Genomic DNA, 16,211 nt, shown 5'->3' with positions numbered 1-16,211 from the left:
GATTCACATGCTATACTATTCGAGTCGTAACGAGCCATAGGACTAATTGAACACATTTCACCCGACCTTGTGTCGTAACCGGTTAATTGATACAACTTATTTGTTTAGGTCAAGGCTAAGCAACTATCATGCATACGTTACTTTGTGAAGTACTTTTATACTCGTGCACTCGAGGTGAGATCATAGTCCCATCTTTCAACAACTTTTATACCTTTAAATTATGGGATGAGAAACATATACAATTTTATACTACATACTTTTATACTTTGAACACAAGTACAAGGAAACAAACATTCCACAGCGAGTTAGAACAAAAATCCTCAATTCGATTATCATTAGTTACACTTGCCGGGTGTAAGCGAGAACTTATGTTATATGGCCATATGGGTTGACAACCCTCATCTTTGACGGTTCGCTACCGTCTACGGATGAAATATATTTTCGAGAATCAGTGTTTGTTCTAGCACTAAGTGATGGGGTATACAATGGAAGGAATGTTAAGTCTTGATAATTGGGTGCTCGCGAACAATACTTTTGGAATGCAAACGATTTTGATAATCAACTATGGGAATACTAAATCTTGTGGTTCAAAAACAACGTTTATTACAACACCTATGATTTCACCAACGTTTTTCGTTGACAGTTTTCTATATGTTTCTCAGGTTCATACTTGGCTATTTGATACATGCTTCCGCGTACACTCATACTTGCTTGGGGTCAAGCATACATGCATACACTCTGATTACTTGCTTGGAGTCAAGATACATACATACATACGCTAGTGATAACACCTTTGGATTCAAACTTTTGTTTACATACTTACGCTATTTATAGCAACTGTGTTTTTAAACTAATTATGTCGCAAGTTATTTCATTTATACTTATACCCTTGTAAACTTAAACTTGTCGTCGAACGGTTTTGTAAACTAAACCTTGTAAGCATGGTACGTTTCAAATGAACGCGACATAATTTTGGTCAAACGAGTCTCATATAGGGACTACGACCACGTAACGGGACCTAAGTAGTCGGCGCCGTCAATGACGATTTGGTCGGGTCGCTACAGATGGTATCAGAGCGTTGGTTGTAGGGAACTAGGACGTGCATTAGTGTGTCTAACAGAGTCGTTAGGACGCATTAGTGAGTCTAGACTACAACCGGATAGTTAGCATTTGCATTCTGACATACATTTGCTATAGATAGCACTTACTTGACTACTTGTGCATTATACTTGAATCATTCTTAGGCAAACTTTTTAATGGTACCCAACCTTCATCATACGAACTCGTATTCCGCCACTTTTTGGTAACACACGTAAATTCATGATTCATACACGTATGGATGACGACGACTTCATTAGTCACACTTGTTCAGGAACTCTGTCTCCCGGATTGTTATTTGCCACCGTTTCAACTTACTGTCGGTTTCCCACTGGTGTTTCTTACTATCTACTTTTTGGTGTTACTACCATCACTACTCTAGGTGAGTATCGTCATCAACATTTATCACTACGGTTGCGTGCTACTCGTTATCATGACTCGTTACTCTTTTCATACCTAAATACATTATTGTTTGAATCGAACCGATTTGACGTTAACAAATCATTTATACACTTCCCGCGGGGAAACGCTTCTTTAGAGTTGTAGAAACTATTTCGATTTAATACGAGTCACGTTTGAGACGTCGTTACATTTTGTTCATTTTAGATTTTCGCGATGACACGAACTTGAATCTATAGAGTGATGTGGGAATGGAGGTATGAGTTAGCGTAATATAACGACACTCGATCAACGTGGTTATATTACGGTAAGACATACCAAAGTTCTAGTGACGCGTGATGGTGGTTAGACTCGATCAACCTAAACACCACCATGTGCCATGTACATGACTTCACCTTTTCATGTTTGGACATCCGAAAACTCCGAGAATATTGATAACAACCATACCGGGGACACCCCTTCGACTTTTGTCGAAACTATACTTATGCTTCCGAATGAATTACCGATTCCTCTCGACTTCAACCGTATGTTACACGTGTATACTATCTCGTCCTCGCACAGTCTTATTGACTAATTACGATTTACTCGTTATGCTCACATCGGGGCGGGAACTTCTCTTGCATCACCCTCGTACTTCCGGTTCAGGAGGTCCTTATTCTAAATTCTTAATGGAGAGCGACTCTTCACGTCATACAAGTATTCGCCGCGAGGGTGGATAGTCCTAACAATCGTTTTCAAAACCCGATAAGAACTTGCCCCGACGAACGTTTTTGGAAACCGATAAACCTTCCGCGGCGCGAAATTCTTGAGAAACAGAAACTTGTTCCAACAAACGTTTTCACGTTCTAACAAACTTGTTCAAATATACCTTAAAGAGATGTACCTCGTTTCGGATCGAGATCCTCGTTTCACTTCTAGATTTTGGAGTACCTTACAAAAAGCCTCGGGACCGCGTTTAGACATGAGTACCGCGTATCATCCACAAACCGACGGACCAAGCAAACATATGATTCAAACCTTGGAAACCGTAATACGAATTTGTATTACCAACTTCAAATTTACTTGAGAAAAGTATTTTCCTTTAACCGAATCCTCGTACTACAATGATTTTCATTCGAGTTTTAACGTCACTCCTTTTGAAACCACATGTGACCGGAAACGTTATTCTCCTTTGTCGAACCAAGTAAACGATGATCAATTCACCGGGGCCGCGGTTATTTATGAGCAACCGAGAAAATTTATTCATATTCAGGTAAAACCCTACGCGACTCGTAACCACCAAGAGCTACGCCGATTTAGACGTAAACATTTCAAATTCCACGTGGGAAACCGCGTCACGTTAAGAGTCGCACCTTGGAAAGGTGCAATCCGTTTCGGGAAAACGTAGGAAGCTAAATCCGCGATATTTTGATCCTTTAAATTCTTGGGGTGTTTTGGACCCGTCGCTAGCCGTTTAGATTTTTCGACTCATTTTGAGTCTCCGTTTATCCTACATTCGATGTATCAACTCAAAGACGTGTTTTGCGAAACGAGAACTTGTTATCTCCTTTGATGAACTCACTATCGACGATAAACCTCACTTCCTAGGAGGACCGGTTGAAACCATGAGTCATGGAAGCCAAACCTTAAAACAACATATGATCCCGACCGTCAAAATTCGTGGAAATACTCAAGGACGTACCTTCACTTATTCGTAGAATTTACAACGCAAGATCTCGAGTAAGATTCAACAACTACTACTTCCAACTAAATTTCGGGACGAAATTTCTTTTGAGGTGTGGATAATGTAACATCCCGCGTTTTTCCGTTAAATTTAATTTTAACACCGTCTTTTTTTTTTAAAAAAAAAACATAATCTTTCGTATTTAAATTAATAGTTTCCGTGAGTAACGTTCATTATATTTCCGCTATTTAATTTTGACATCACCCGTTTACTCGAGCGTTATAAAAATATTCGTTTGGTTAAATCCCGCACCCGCTTTGAAACTCGAGGGACCGGAGTTGCCAAATGGGCAAACTAGTTGACTAGGTCAACTAGTCAACCCATTTCACCACCATTCAATCCCTCCATCTCTCTCTCTTTCTCTCTAGCAAGAACACACACAAACCCCAACTTCATAGAATCATCATCTAAATTCGGGATTGGAAGCAAACTTCAAAACAAATTACATATTTGGAATCCTCTCTTCATCCTCTACAATTTGATACCAACTTCATCTCGTTTGGGTAACATTTCTAAAACTCTAGATTTCTCTAAATTCGTGTTTTTGATTTGAAATGGTGTTAGTTAGTGTCTATGGCTCAAGTCTAACATGAATATATGTTTGGGTTTGCTCGATTTGTTGTTTTTGGAGTAACTAGCATGAACTTGAAATGGGTGTGCTTAATCCTTGATTTTGGATGAGTTAATGTTGTTAAATTGTTAAAGTTCATGTTTTAATTGTGTTACTAGTATCACTAGCTTCGTTTTGATGCGTAGGTTGATTAAGAAAACTTCAAAAACATGAATATTGATTTTGTGATGTTTGACTAGGGTTTGATAGTTCTTGACATGAACTTTTGATGCTTGAATGCCATGGAATGTTAATTGTTAGTGATTAGTTGTAATGTATGCTTCATTACCTTCAAAACGGCATATCGTATGTGTAAATTGGATTCCCGAATCATAAAATACGTTTTACGAACTTGAAACTTTGAAAATAAACCTTTCTTGATCAATTGACGAGTTTTCGGTTATTGTAAATGATGTTTTTGATTGATGATATATGGTTAGTTGTATTCCTCGTCAAAATACCTTTTCGACGATATATGATAAGCATTATAAGTGTTTGCGGGTCAAGAATTGGGTTGGAAAAGGTTTTGGTTCGTGCACACTTGGAAAAACTGACCAGAATTCTCTGGCCAGGTAGTGGCGCGGCGCGCCACATCCCCGCGCGGCGCGCAGAATCGCCTGGCCAGATTCTGCTCACTTTGTCACATTTCACGCGAAATGTTTGACTAGCTACCGACCTCCGATTCACATGAAACTTGTTCTAATATGCTTATATATGAATAAAAACCTCAGAAAAATAGTTCGGGACCGAACCCGAACGTGTTGACTTTTTCGTTGACTTTGACCAAGTTTGACTTTTAGTCAAACTTAACCAAACTTTTATACAATCGTTCTAACATGCTTTTATACTTGATTCTTGCATGAAACTTGACAACGTGATTCACATGCTATACTATTCGAGTCGTAACGAGCCATAGGACTAATTGAACACATTTCACCCGACCTTGTGTCGTAACCGGTTAATTGATACAACTTATTTGTTTAGGTCAAGGCTAAGCAACTATCATGCATACGTTACTTTGTGAAGTACTTTTATACTCGTGCACTCGAGGTGAGATCATAGTCCCATCTTTCAACAACTTTTATACCTTTAAATTATGGGATGAGAAACATATACAATTTTATACTACATACTTTTATACTTTGAACACAAGTACAAGGAAACAAACATTCCACAGCGAGTTAGAACAAAAATCCTCAATTCGATTATCATTAGTTACACTTGCCGGGTGTAAGCGAGAACTTATGTTATATGGCCATATGGGTTGACAACCCTCATCTTTGACGGTTCGCTACCGTCTACGGATGAAATATATTTTCGAGAATCAGTGTTTGTTCTAGCACTAAGTGATGGGGTATACAATGGAAGGAATGTTAAGTCTTGATAATTGGGTGCTCGCGAACAATACTTTTGGAATGCAAACGATTTTGATAATCAACTATGGGAATACTAAATCTTGTGGTTCAAAAACAACGTTTATTACAACACCTATGATTTCACCAACGTTTTTCGTTGACAGTTTTCTATATGTTTCTCAGGTTCATACTTGGCTATTTGATACATGCTTCCGCGTACACTCATACTTGCTTGGGGTCAAGCATACATGCATACACTCTGATTACTTGCTTGGAGTCAAGATACATACATACATACGCTAGTGATAACACCTTTGGATTCAAACTTTTGTTTACATACTTACGCTATTTATAGCAACTGTGTTTTTAAACTAATTATGTCGCAAGTTATTTCATTTATACTTATACCCTTGTAAACTTAAACTTGTCGTCGAACGGTTTTGTAAACTAAACCTTGTAAGCATGGTACGTTTCAAATGAACGCGACATAATTTTGGTCAAACGAGTCTCATATAGGGACTACGACCACGTAACGGGACCTAAGTAGTCGGCGCCGTCAATGACGATTTGGTCGGGTCGCTACAAGATAGCTGAATACCTTCTCGTTTGCTGGTATTTGGTGAGTGGGACTAACTGGAGAATATAGTATATTGTAGCATGTTATATTATGATTGCCATGCTTGTTAGATATACTTATTGTTGTGATTAGTTAGTACCTTGTGATGACTGCATGTTAGTTGATGCTTGTCTGCTGGAGCCCAGTGCGTCCCTATCTTGTGGTAGCCTAATTCGATAGGAGAGATCAACCTGCGGGTTGGGTTCCTCATGTGGTAGCCTATTTGCATCCGTGTAGTATATGTTTGAATGACGCGTACGTCGCGTGTGGATGATTTATGCAGCACGGTATGTAGGAGGAACTTCCGGTAAACCCCAGCCCGATCAACTGGAGGTTAATGGTTTGGCCGAACCGCCGGAGTCTCTGTAGACTGCACTACTGGGTGATGTTTGTGTGTTAGACTATGTGACATGATTAGTATAACACTTATGTATGCTATGGCCTGTAGTTAGTCTTACTCACTTAGCTTCGTGCTAATTCCCCTCCCTCTCTTCCCTGCAGGTTATTAGCTTTTGTAGTTTATGCTTTTGGGGAGAAGACGGGCATGAAGATGTTATGTTTGACAGGAGTCAACTCTGATGTTGTCTTGCTTTATGAAAACAATAATCTTTTTGTAAATATGTCTTTCTCTGTATAAACAAGTATTTTGTAATGACACGTGACACAGGTTGTATTAACAATAGTTAATGTGGATATCGTATTAAATTAATATTATGCTTCCGCCACGTATTAAAAAAAAATCAGCGGTGTCACACAAGCCTTTCAATTACCAATTAAATCAATGACACAATCACTTGAAATCACTTCTCTAATTGTCTAGATCACCTAAGTGTTAAAGTACAAATTGATCTCGAATTTAACTCACATTAAACGATTAACAATCTATGTAATTGAATTAAGAACATAGAACATGCATAAGAGTGGATCTTTAATCAACCACAATTAAATTCAATCACAAAACATTAAATTCAAATGATAGAACAATCCAATATTCATAGTTTCACATTCAAGCAAACACTAAATTGATTTAGCCTAGCATATTAAAGTAGCAAGAAACAAATAAACGATAAAAACTAAGAGTAATCATGATTACAATGATAAACTGATGATAAAAACAAGTACCGAATGTAATGATTAATTGAATAGAAGTAAAGAATGAGCAAATCTTCAATGGTAGAGTTTAGGTCTTCAAAGAAATCTTCAATTCGTAGCTGGAAAACTGCATCCCCCCCCCCCCCTTTTAGGGTTTAAAACCTCGACTATTTATAAGTGCTCAAAAAATCATCTGACCAGGCCCGCATCGCGACCGCAATCGAGCCATCGCAACCGGGATCAATCATCAACATCGTGACCGTGATCAACATATCGCGAAAGTGATTCAGTGTTTTTCTATTCTTTCAAGTTCTGTCAATGTATTACGGCCGGGACTCCACCTATTGCGGTCGGGATCCACTCCAGACTCAGTAAAACTTCAATTTCTCACGTCCAAACATACTTTAAGCTCAAATATAACCAATACTTAGCAAGAAACAATCAAAACATCAACCCAAAGACCTTTGGAGCTATATTCATCATTTTATCTTAACTAATCACCAAAGTCTTCACATTTCCTCAAATAAACGACAATAAAGAACCGATATCGCGATGTAATATATGTATAATTTGAGCGATATCATTATATTATAATACTCTGTATTATATTATATTATATCATGTTATATTACATTACATTACATTACGTTACGTCACGTCATGTTACTTTATATTATATAATATTATGTTATATATCATATTATATTATATTATATTATATTATATTATATTATATTATATTATATTATATTATATTATATTATATTATATCATATCATATTATATCGTATTATATTATATTATATTAAAGTATATTGTATCATATTTGTCGTATTATATTATATTGTATCATATTATATCTTATGTAACATATTTTATTATATTGTATCATATGCCGCACGTATATACTCCATATGTCTCGTTACAAATATTGGCTTTAAAATTGCCTAAAGTTAAAGAAATTCCAATTACTTGCTTATTCAACAATAAAATATAATTTCACTCCATTAAACCCTCTTTGATTGGTCAAAAGCCATGTTTAAGGGTTTGAATGATAAATCACGTTCCTCAAAATAATTCTTCACTTATTGGCTCTTCTTCTACTAAGGTTGAAGTTAAATCGGTTCCGCAAAAAATCGCATTTTCTATATTTTTATGGAGGTTCCAAGGTTCATTTGATTTCACCTACGTCGATTCTAAATTCAACAAGACCATCAGTAATAAATCTATATCAGAGGGTTCGGGTCAGACTAGTTCAAGCCTATCTTTGGAATCTCCATTCGGGGCTTTTGATAAGATGATGGAAAGTATCGGAGCTGTATGTCGAGACCCTTCCTAATCCATAAGAACGAATACAATAACATATGATTACATCGCGAGGTATTTGACCTCTATATGATACATTTTACAAACATTGCATTCGTTTTTAAAAGACAAACTTTCATCACATCGAAAGTTGACGGCGTGCATACCATTTCATAATATATCCAACTATAAGTGACTTAATAATATTCTTGATGAACTCAACGACTCGAATGCAACGTCTTTTGAAATATGTCATGAATGACTCCAAGTAATATCTTTAAAATGAGCAAATACACAGCGAAAGATTTCTTTCATACCTGAGAATAAACATGCTTTAAAGTGTCAACCAAAATATTGGTGAGTTCATTAGTTTATCATAATCAATCATTTCCAATTATATAATAGACCACAAGATCCTCATTTTTCATAAATATCATTACACTCGCAAGTGTATAAAATCCATTCGTATGATGAACACCTGGTAACCGACATTAACATAATGCATATAGAATATCCCCCGCATACTCGCAGAGTATGCCATAATATTGGCAATCGCAATCACCATTTAAATCGAAGTACTAAAGCATTCCAAATTCCAGAATGGGGTTTGTTAGGCCCATAGATCTATCTTTAGGATTCGCGTCAATTAGGGGCCATTTTCCTAATTCTTAGGTTACCAGACTTGAAGGGCGATATTCGGTATAGTAATCCAACCATACAATGTAGTTTCAAGTACTTGTGTCTATTTCGTAAAACATTTATAAAAGCAGCGCATGTATTCTCAGTCTTAAAAATATATATTGTAAAAGCATTTAAAAAGGGAGCAAATGAAACTCACTATACTGTATTTTGTAGTAAAAATACATATGATGACATTGAACAATGCAGGGTTGGCCTTTGGATTCACTAACCTATAACAATTGTATATCTATTAATACATATAATGTAAATTGTAACGACCCGTCAAAATCGCTATTGACGCTGCACGTTAATCATTGATTCCACAGTGAGGTTTTGACCTCTATATGATACGTTTTGATAAAATATTGCATTCATTAAAATAAGTGACTTTCTAAACATAGAAAGTTATAAACATGTGGGCGAGTGCTTTGGTATAAGCAAAACCCCGAAATACATAAGTCTTTAATTTACAGGTTGACATCACAGTCCAATAATTTATTACACAACGCAGTATTATTTTGAATGCAATAAACTTTGTACAAAGCATGAGAGACTCCATGCAGGCAACAAGCACATCACAGCGGAAGCATTCTAAGGACCTGAGAATAAAACATGCTAAAAAGTCAACACGAATGTTGGTGAGTTATAGGTTTAATTGCTCGAGTCATAAACATATATAAAGATAGACCACAAGATTTCATCAAAAGTTTATCAATAGATTCTACGTAACAGAGCACCCTGGTAACTAAACTTAACGCTATAGTGATAATTACCCCATTCATTTTAATACACGCAAACCAACGCGTCTTAAACTCAAATAACATACGTCTGTTAAAAGGCTAGCGCTCTAGCTCGGACAGGGATGTCAAGCCCTATGGATCCATATACAATTATTCGCGCCCACCAGTCCATATCCTATGTACTGGCAGCTACTAGTTACCAAAGCTAAGGGATTTTCGGTTTAACTCAGTGTAGAATTTAGTATGTACTTGTGTCATATTGCGTTTAAAATAAATTGCATGTATTCTCAGCACAAAAATATTTAAAGCATTTAAAAAGGGAGACTATAACTCACAGTTCAATATTGCGATTCAATATTTTAGGTAAATTACGTAGACGTAATGATGGTAGACGACTGTATGGTTGGCCTTGGATTCAAGAACAATACCCCGAACAATACCCAATACTTCCTTAGCTTAAAGCGGTTTGAAACCCGAATTAAAACACTCTCGTATATACCTTATTATTATTAAACTTAAATTTAAAATTATAATTATAATATAAATAAAAATAAATTACAGAAGAAAATTTATGAAATATTCGTCGAGCAAAACGGACCTTTTATAGTACTTTTCGATTTACTGTAGCTCATGCGATCGCATGAGTTTTCAGTGTTTTTGCCATGCGATCGCATGGCCGCCTTTTCTGTTTTTGTTTGCTAGTTCATCGACATCAAATAGGTTTACTGTAGCAATAGCACTGTAGCAAATAGTGTTTTACTGTAGCAAATAGTGTTTTACTGTAACAAATAGTATTTTACTGTAGCAAATAGTGTTTTACTGTAGCAAATCACTGCAGCAAGGTGTTTTCACTGTAGCACTGTAGCAAAATACGGTTTCACTGTAGCAAATAGTGTTTTACTGTAGCAAATAGTGTTTTACTTTAGCAAAGTAATTTTTACTGTAGCAAATAGGGTTTTACTGTAGAAAAGTCATTTTTACTTGTACATATATATATATATATATATATACATACATATCATTGTTCATGAATCGTCGAGAGTAATCAAAGGTAATTGTATATATGAAACAGTTCTAAAATTTTGAAACTCAATCTAACAGACTTTGTTTAACGTGTCAAAATAATAAATCGTATAGAGAATTGGTTTAAATTAGTCGAAATTTTCCGGGTCATCACATAAATCACAAAATTTCATTTATTAATATGTATTATTTATATGTTTATAGTTATATAGAATTTATACTAAATTCCATTTTAAAACGTATACTTATTATATCTTAAATTATATTCTATATATATTGATTTTGTGTATATAGATTTGTAATGATTAATATTTATATATATTTAGTTATATATATATATATATATATATATATATATATATATATATATATATATATATATATATATATATATATATATATATATATATATATATATGCAATTAGTGTTTTATTTATGAAATATCATTTGTTTGTTATATTAAATATTAATATAATCCTAGTATATGTAATAAGTATATATAATGTACAAAAGGGTTATTTGTTAAAATGATAGTTTTCACTGTAGCACTGTAGCAAAATACGGTTTCACTGTAGCAAATAGTGTTTACTGTAGCAAATAGTGTTTTACTGTAGCAAAGTAATTTTTACTGTAGCAAATAGGGTTTTACTGTAGGAAAGTCATTTTTACTTGTACATATATAAATATATATATATACATACATATAATTGTTCATGAATCGTCGAGAGTAATCAAAGGTAATTGTATATATGAAACAGTTCTAAAATTTTGAGACTCAATCTAACAGACTTTGTTTAACGTGTCAAAATAATAAATCGTATAGAGAATTGGTTTAAATTAGTCGAAATTTTCCGGGTCATCACAGTACCTCCCCGTTAAAGAAAATTTCGTCCCGAAATTTTGATTAGTACCTGTTTCATGAGCGATATCAGTGAACAAATGTGGATACTTTTGCTTCATTTGATCTTCACGTTCCCAAGTAAACTCGGGTCCTCGTCTAGCGTTCCAACGAACCCTAACTATCGGTATTTTGCTTTGTTTTAATTGTTTGACCTCACGGTCCATGATTTCAACAGGTTCTTCGATAAAATGGAGTTTATCATTGATTCGTATTTCGTCAAGAGGAATTATGACATCCTCTTCAGCTAAACATTTCTTCAAATTTGACACGTGAAATATGTTGTGAACACTACTAAGTTCTTGCGGTAGCTTTAATCGATAAGCAACTATTCCAATTCTTTCGGTGATTTCAAAGGGTCCTACGTACCTAGGACTTAGCTTTTGAAAGGACCGGTCCTAATCCACCCGGACGAAGTCTTCAACAGTTGGTCCCATTGCGATGATCGACTCCAAATAATATCTTTAATATGAGCTAATGCACAGCGGAAGACTTAATTCGTACCTGAGAATAACATGCTTTAAAACGTCAACATAAAGTTGGTGAGATATATAGGTTTGATGCTAGCAGCGTTATAACTATGGACCACAAGATTTCATATAGATAAACATAGTACAATCGCAAGTGTATGAAAAGTAGTTGAGCACTTGGTAACCATACTTAACATTTAAATCATCGCAGCATATTCTTAAATAACCACTACACTGTACCAAGTGTAGTATACAGAAACGAAGTACTGTGCAACCGTTGAAAACTGGTCGTCCAGCCCAATTGGGGTTGTCAGGCCCGATAGATCTATCAACAGGATTCGCGTTTACATTCCTCATGTAAATATTAGCTACCAAGTATAAAGAAATATGTCATGGTACAACTCAACATAGAATTTATTTTTGATCACTTGTGTCCATAACGTAAATCATAAAATGCATGTATTCTCATCCCAAAATATTTAGAGTTTAAAAAGGGGACTATATACTCACCACACTGTATTTTGTAGTAAAAATACATATAACATCATTGATCAAGTATATGGTTGGCCTTGGATTCACGAACCTATATCATTTATATATATTTATCAACACATATAATTGTAATCGAACGAATTTACATATTAATAGTAATATAATTGTTATCTTTAATTAAGTGTTTCATTAAAAACCCTAATAAGTTGCATTTATTAATATTTATTTTTAAAATATTAATATAGTTATGTTATAGGTAGTAAATATGGCTTTATATAACTAATAGTTATTTGACAAAATAATATTGATAATAATAATAGCTAAAAGTTGTTTTATTTTACAATAACAATAGTAATAGTTATTATGATAATAATATTGATAATATAAAAATAATAATATTAATTTCAAAATAATAATAATGATAGTAATAATAATAAATTTTGATATAATAATCTTTCTAATAATGATAATAATAATAGTAATGATGATACTTTTAATATAAATGATAGTTTTTAATAAAAATGATACTAATAATAGTATTGATGATATTTTTAATAATAATTTTAATAATACTAATAATAATAATAATAATAGTTTTAATAATAATAATATTGATAATTTTCAAAAATACTAATAGATATTTGTCATAAACTTAACCATATTTGTGTTAGTAATAATATTAATAATAATGATAATAATAATATTTATTAGAGTAAAATTACTACCTCAAGAAGTAGCCATTAAAAAAATGCCCAAGTCCGGGTTTGAACCCGCGACGTCCTGCTAACTCGCTACTATACCAAACCAGCTACTCTGTCTAATACTTTCCTTTTTGAAAATAATTAGGATTTTAACTCATTTAACCCGATCCTATCAGTTTTCCCTTTCGCTTGTTTCTTCTTCTAAACTGGATCAACCAGGGACATTTAACAACCATCATCATCTAACCTATATCATCTTCTTAGTGTATCGTCACCTTTATATTGTCATTATCTTGTTAACATCACCTATATTAAGGTTATCATTCACGGTTACCAATATCATACTTGTGATCATTATCACCATAACCATTATAACATCGTAACCCTCATGATCATATTAATATCATATACCATCATCTAATGTATCAATAAAAAGAATAGAAACCAGGTTATGGCCACAACATTGATTTCCTTGTGATATTTCCTTGTGATACTCGCTAATAATTCGGCCCATTTGTAAAAACGGGTTCACAATGGCCCAAGCAAAATAAGAACCTCGGTCCAAAACAAAAAATACAAAATAACCCGATTGTATTACTTTAAGGGGATTCGTTTCTTTTTTTTTTAATTTCTGATTAGCTCGAACATAGCAGCCCCCACACCTCTCATCATTCCACTATCCCAAATATCATTATCATGCGTTTAATATAGTAAAATAGGATAAACCATCCAAATTAATCAATATATTTACGGCCCACATAGATTGAAAGGAACCAATTTAATAGTTTGATTAATTAGACCCACTAACTAATCCACTACATAAGTCAATAAAGGGTTTCTTGGTTTATTATTAAAGCATACAGAAAGATATCGAGTTGCAGCAATCAAGATCAGGAGCTGTAGCAGATTAACGTGAAACAAGACAGAGATCGAGAGGTGACGGTTGTTTGGGGTTTTTAAAATGAAGCAAAATTACAAAACGGTTAACTGTACACACGATAGGGTTGATGAGGTATTCATTGTTGAAAGTGGCTAAATAAAAACAATGAAAATGGTTTGCACAGATAGAAACTAGTGAGAGTGGAATGTGGGTTTGTCGGCCAACATAGCAGCGAGAACAGGAAAAATGTGTGATGGTATGGTGAGGATGATTGTAGAGGGAGAAAGAGGGATGAGGGAGAGATGTATGGAGGTTGTGTGGTGGAGAATGGTGACTGCAACGGTGGCACTTGGTGGCCACAAGGGTGGTTCAAGTTTACGCAGATGGTGGGAAATAGTTGTGGGTGATAAAGTTATGGAGGTGATAATTTACGAGAACCAAAACTAGCGAGATATATTGTGGTTAGTTGTGGTTGTCAGGTTGTTCATGTCTGAAAAGAAAAGATAGAAAAAGAGATGAAAGGTTTACGGAGATGGTTTGGTGTTGGTTAAACAAGTTGCTGAAAGGTTGCTTGAAGTAAACAGGAACAAGGTTCATATATGGTTCCTGTGGTGGTTGTTCATGCTATCCGATGGTGGTGGGTTTGGTTCTTGGACAATACTTATATTAGTGGTTCCATGGTGGCTGTGGGTGTTGAGTGGTGACCACGATGGAGTGAGGTGACGGTTTGATTGAGATACTAAGAGTGGTCATCATGGTGATCGAATAGAAACATAAGGGATAAGGGTGGCAATGGTGTATCATATGCTCGCGTATATATTTATAGAATGATAATGGTGTGTAAAAAAATAGATATTTTGATATACACTTGAACACAGTAACATTCAATTTGATAATTCAGTTCACGGATATCCAAAAGTTAACAGGAAAATATAATATAATAGATAATATAAACAAAATGAGATACAGTAATAAATATCACACATATGCCAATATTAATAGTAAAGCAGCTCCTATTCAATCAATTATCTTTTATCAATAAGACATAGTGAATCGTCAGGGATGGTTAAAGGGTAACTGATTATTCGAATATAGATTTCAAACTTTCTAGACTCAACATTACAGATTTTGCTTATCGTGTCGGAAACATATAAAGATTAAGGTTTAAATTTGATCGGAAATTTCTGGGTCATTACAGTACCTACCCGTTAAAGAAATTTCGTCCTCAAAATTTGATAGAGGTCATCATGGATAACAATAGGAATGTTTTCATGATGAATATGAGGTAATAATGGAGTTTTATCATTATGAAGAGATATTAGATAAAATGATTCGATCATGTGAAGCGTACGAGTGAAGCTATCACAAAAGAGTGAAATGAGTAAATAAATATATTCGTTTCAACCGATGATGTAGTTACTATTGATTTCCGGGATTTAAGGGATTTAAAGAAAATTTTACGTAATAAGATTTGGTTCTTCGGCGATCAGGATCTTCTTTGATTTAATGCGGCAATCTGTTTCGATTTCTCTGTCAGATATTTCACTATAAATCCACCTTCTTCCCTTCCTTATTTCCATATCTCACATCTTCTATCCTTTCTCCCTCAATTCATACCTTAAAGTATTCTTTAAAATGCTCCATCCCGTTCTGATTCTTGTTATACTTCTAACTTTCATATCTTTCATTCTTCTCTTTCATCTGCCGCCAGAAGAATCTATTCACTTCTATTATTTCCTTGGAATTATAATGTTTTTAATTTTCCCGTGTCTTACGTTGCAATACGTATTGATATACACGGTTTGAAATTTCTGGGTGGTTGTTGGGTTTCATATCTTCCCTTATACTTCGATGTTCCTGCTTCTGTCTTCTATAATCATTGTCATCCACAGTTAATGCTCTCTCCTAATTGCTGCGATTTTTACCCCAATTTCTATTTCTGGGCTTTGTTCTTTCGTTTCCTCTTCCCGTCCTCGAGTCAAGCGAGCAATGATCCGAAATTCGTAGGTATGAGATTTGAAATGAACATAGTTAATGCTCTTAGAAAGAAATGGTAATGGCACAATTTTGATTTGTCAAATTACCAGATTATCCTGGAAAAGACCGAGTCATCAAAATATTTTCTTG

General features: G+C 34.6%; 1 protein-coding gene across 1 annotated transcript in view; it reads right to left on the bottom strand.

Moving 5' to 3' along the window:
* The window catches only part of LOC139902306 (uncharacterized), a 31,108-nt gene extending 16,884 nt beyond the window's left edge, over positions 1-14,224 (bottom strand). The window contains exons 1-2 of the mRNA XM_071884946.1: positions 14,198-14,224; positions 14,066-14,101 (exon numbers count right to left, since the gene is read on the bottom strand). Coding sequence (XP_071741047.1) covers positions 14,066-14,101; positions 14,198-14,224 — 63 coding nt within the window. The remainder of the gene's footprint in view (positions 1-14,065; positions 14,102-14,197) is intronic.
* Between the last annotated feature and the right edge of the window lie 1,987 nt (positions 14,225-16,211).

Source organism: Rutidosis leptorrhynchoides, chromosome 3, assembly GCF_046630445.1.
Source record: "Rutidosis leptorrhynchoides isolate AG116_Rl617_1_P2 chromosome 3, CSIRO_AGI_Rlap_v1, whole genome shotgun sequence".
NCBI classification, from domain to species: domain Eukaryota; kingdom Viridiplantae; phylum Streptophyta; class Magnoliopsida; order Asterales; family Asteraceae; genus Rutidosis; species Rutidosis leptorrhynchoides.
This window is presented reverse-complemented; position numbering and strand designations above follow the sequence as displayed.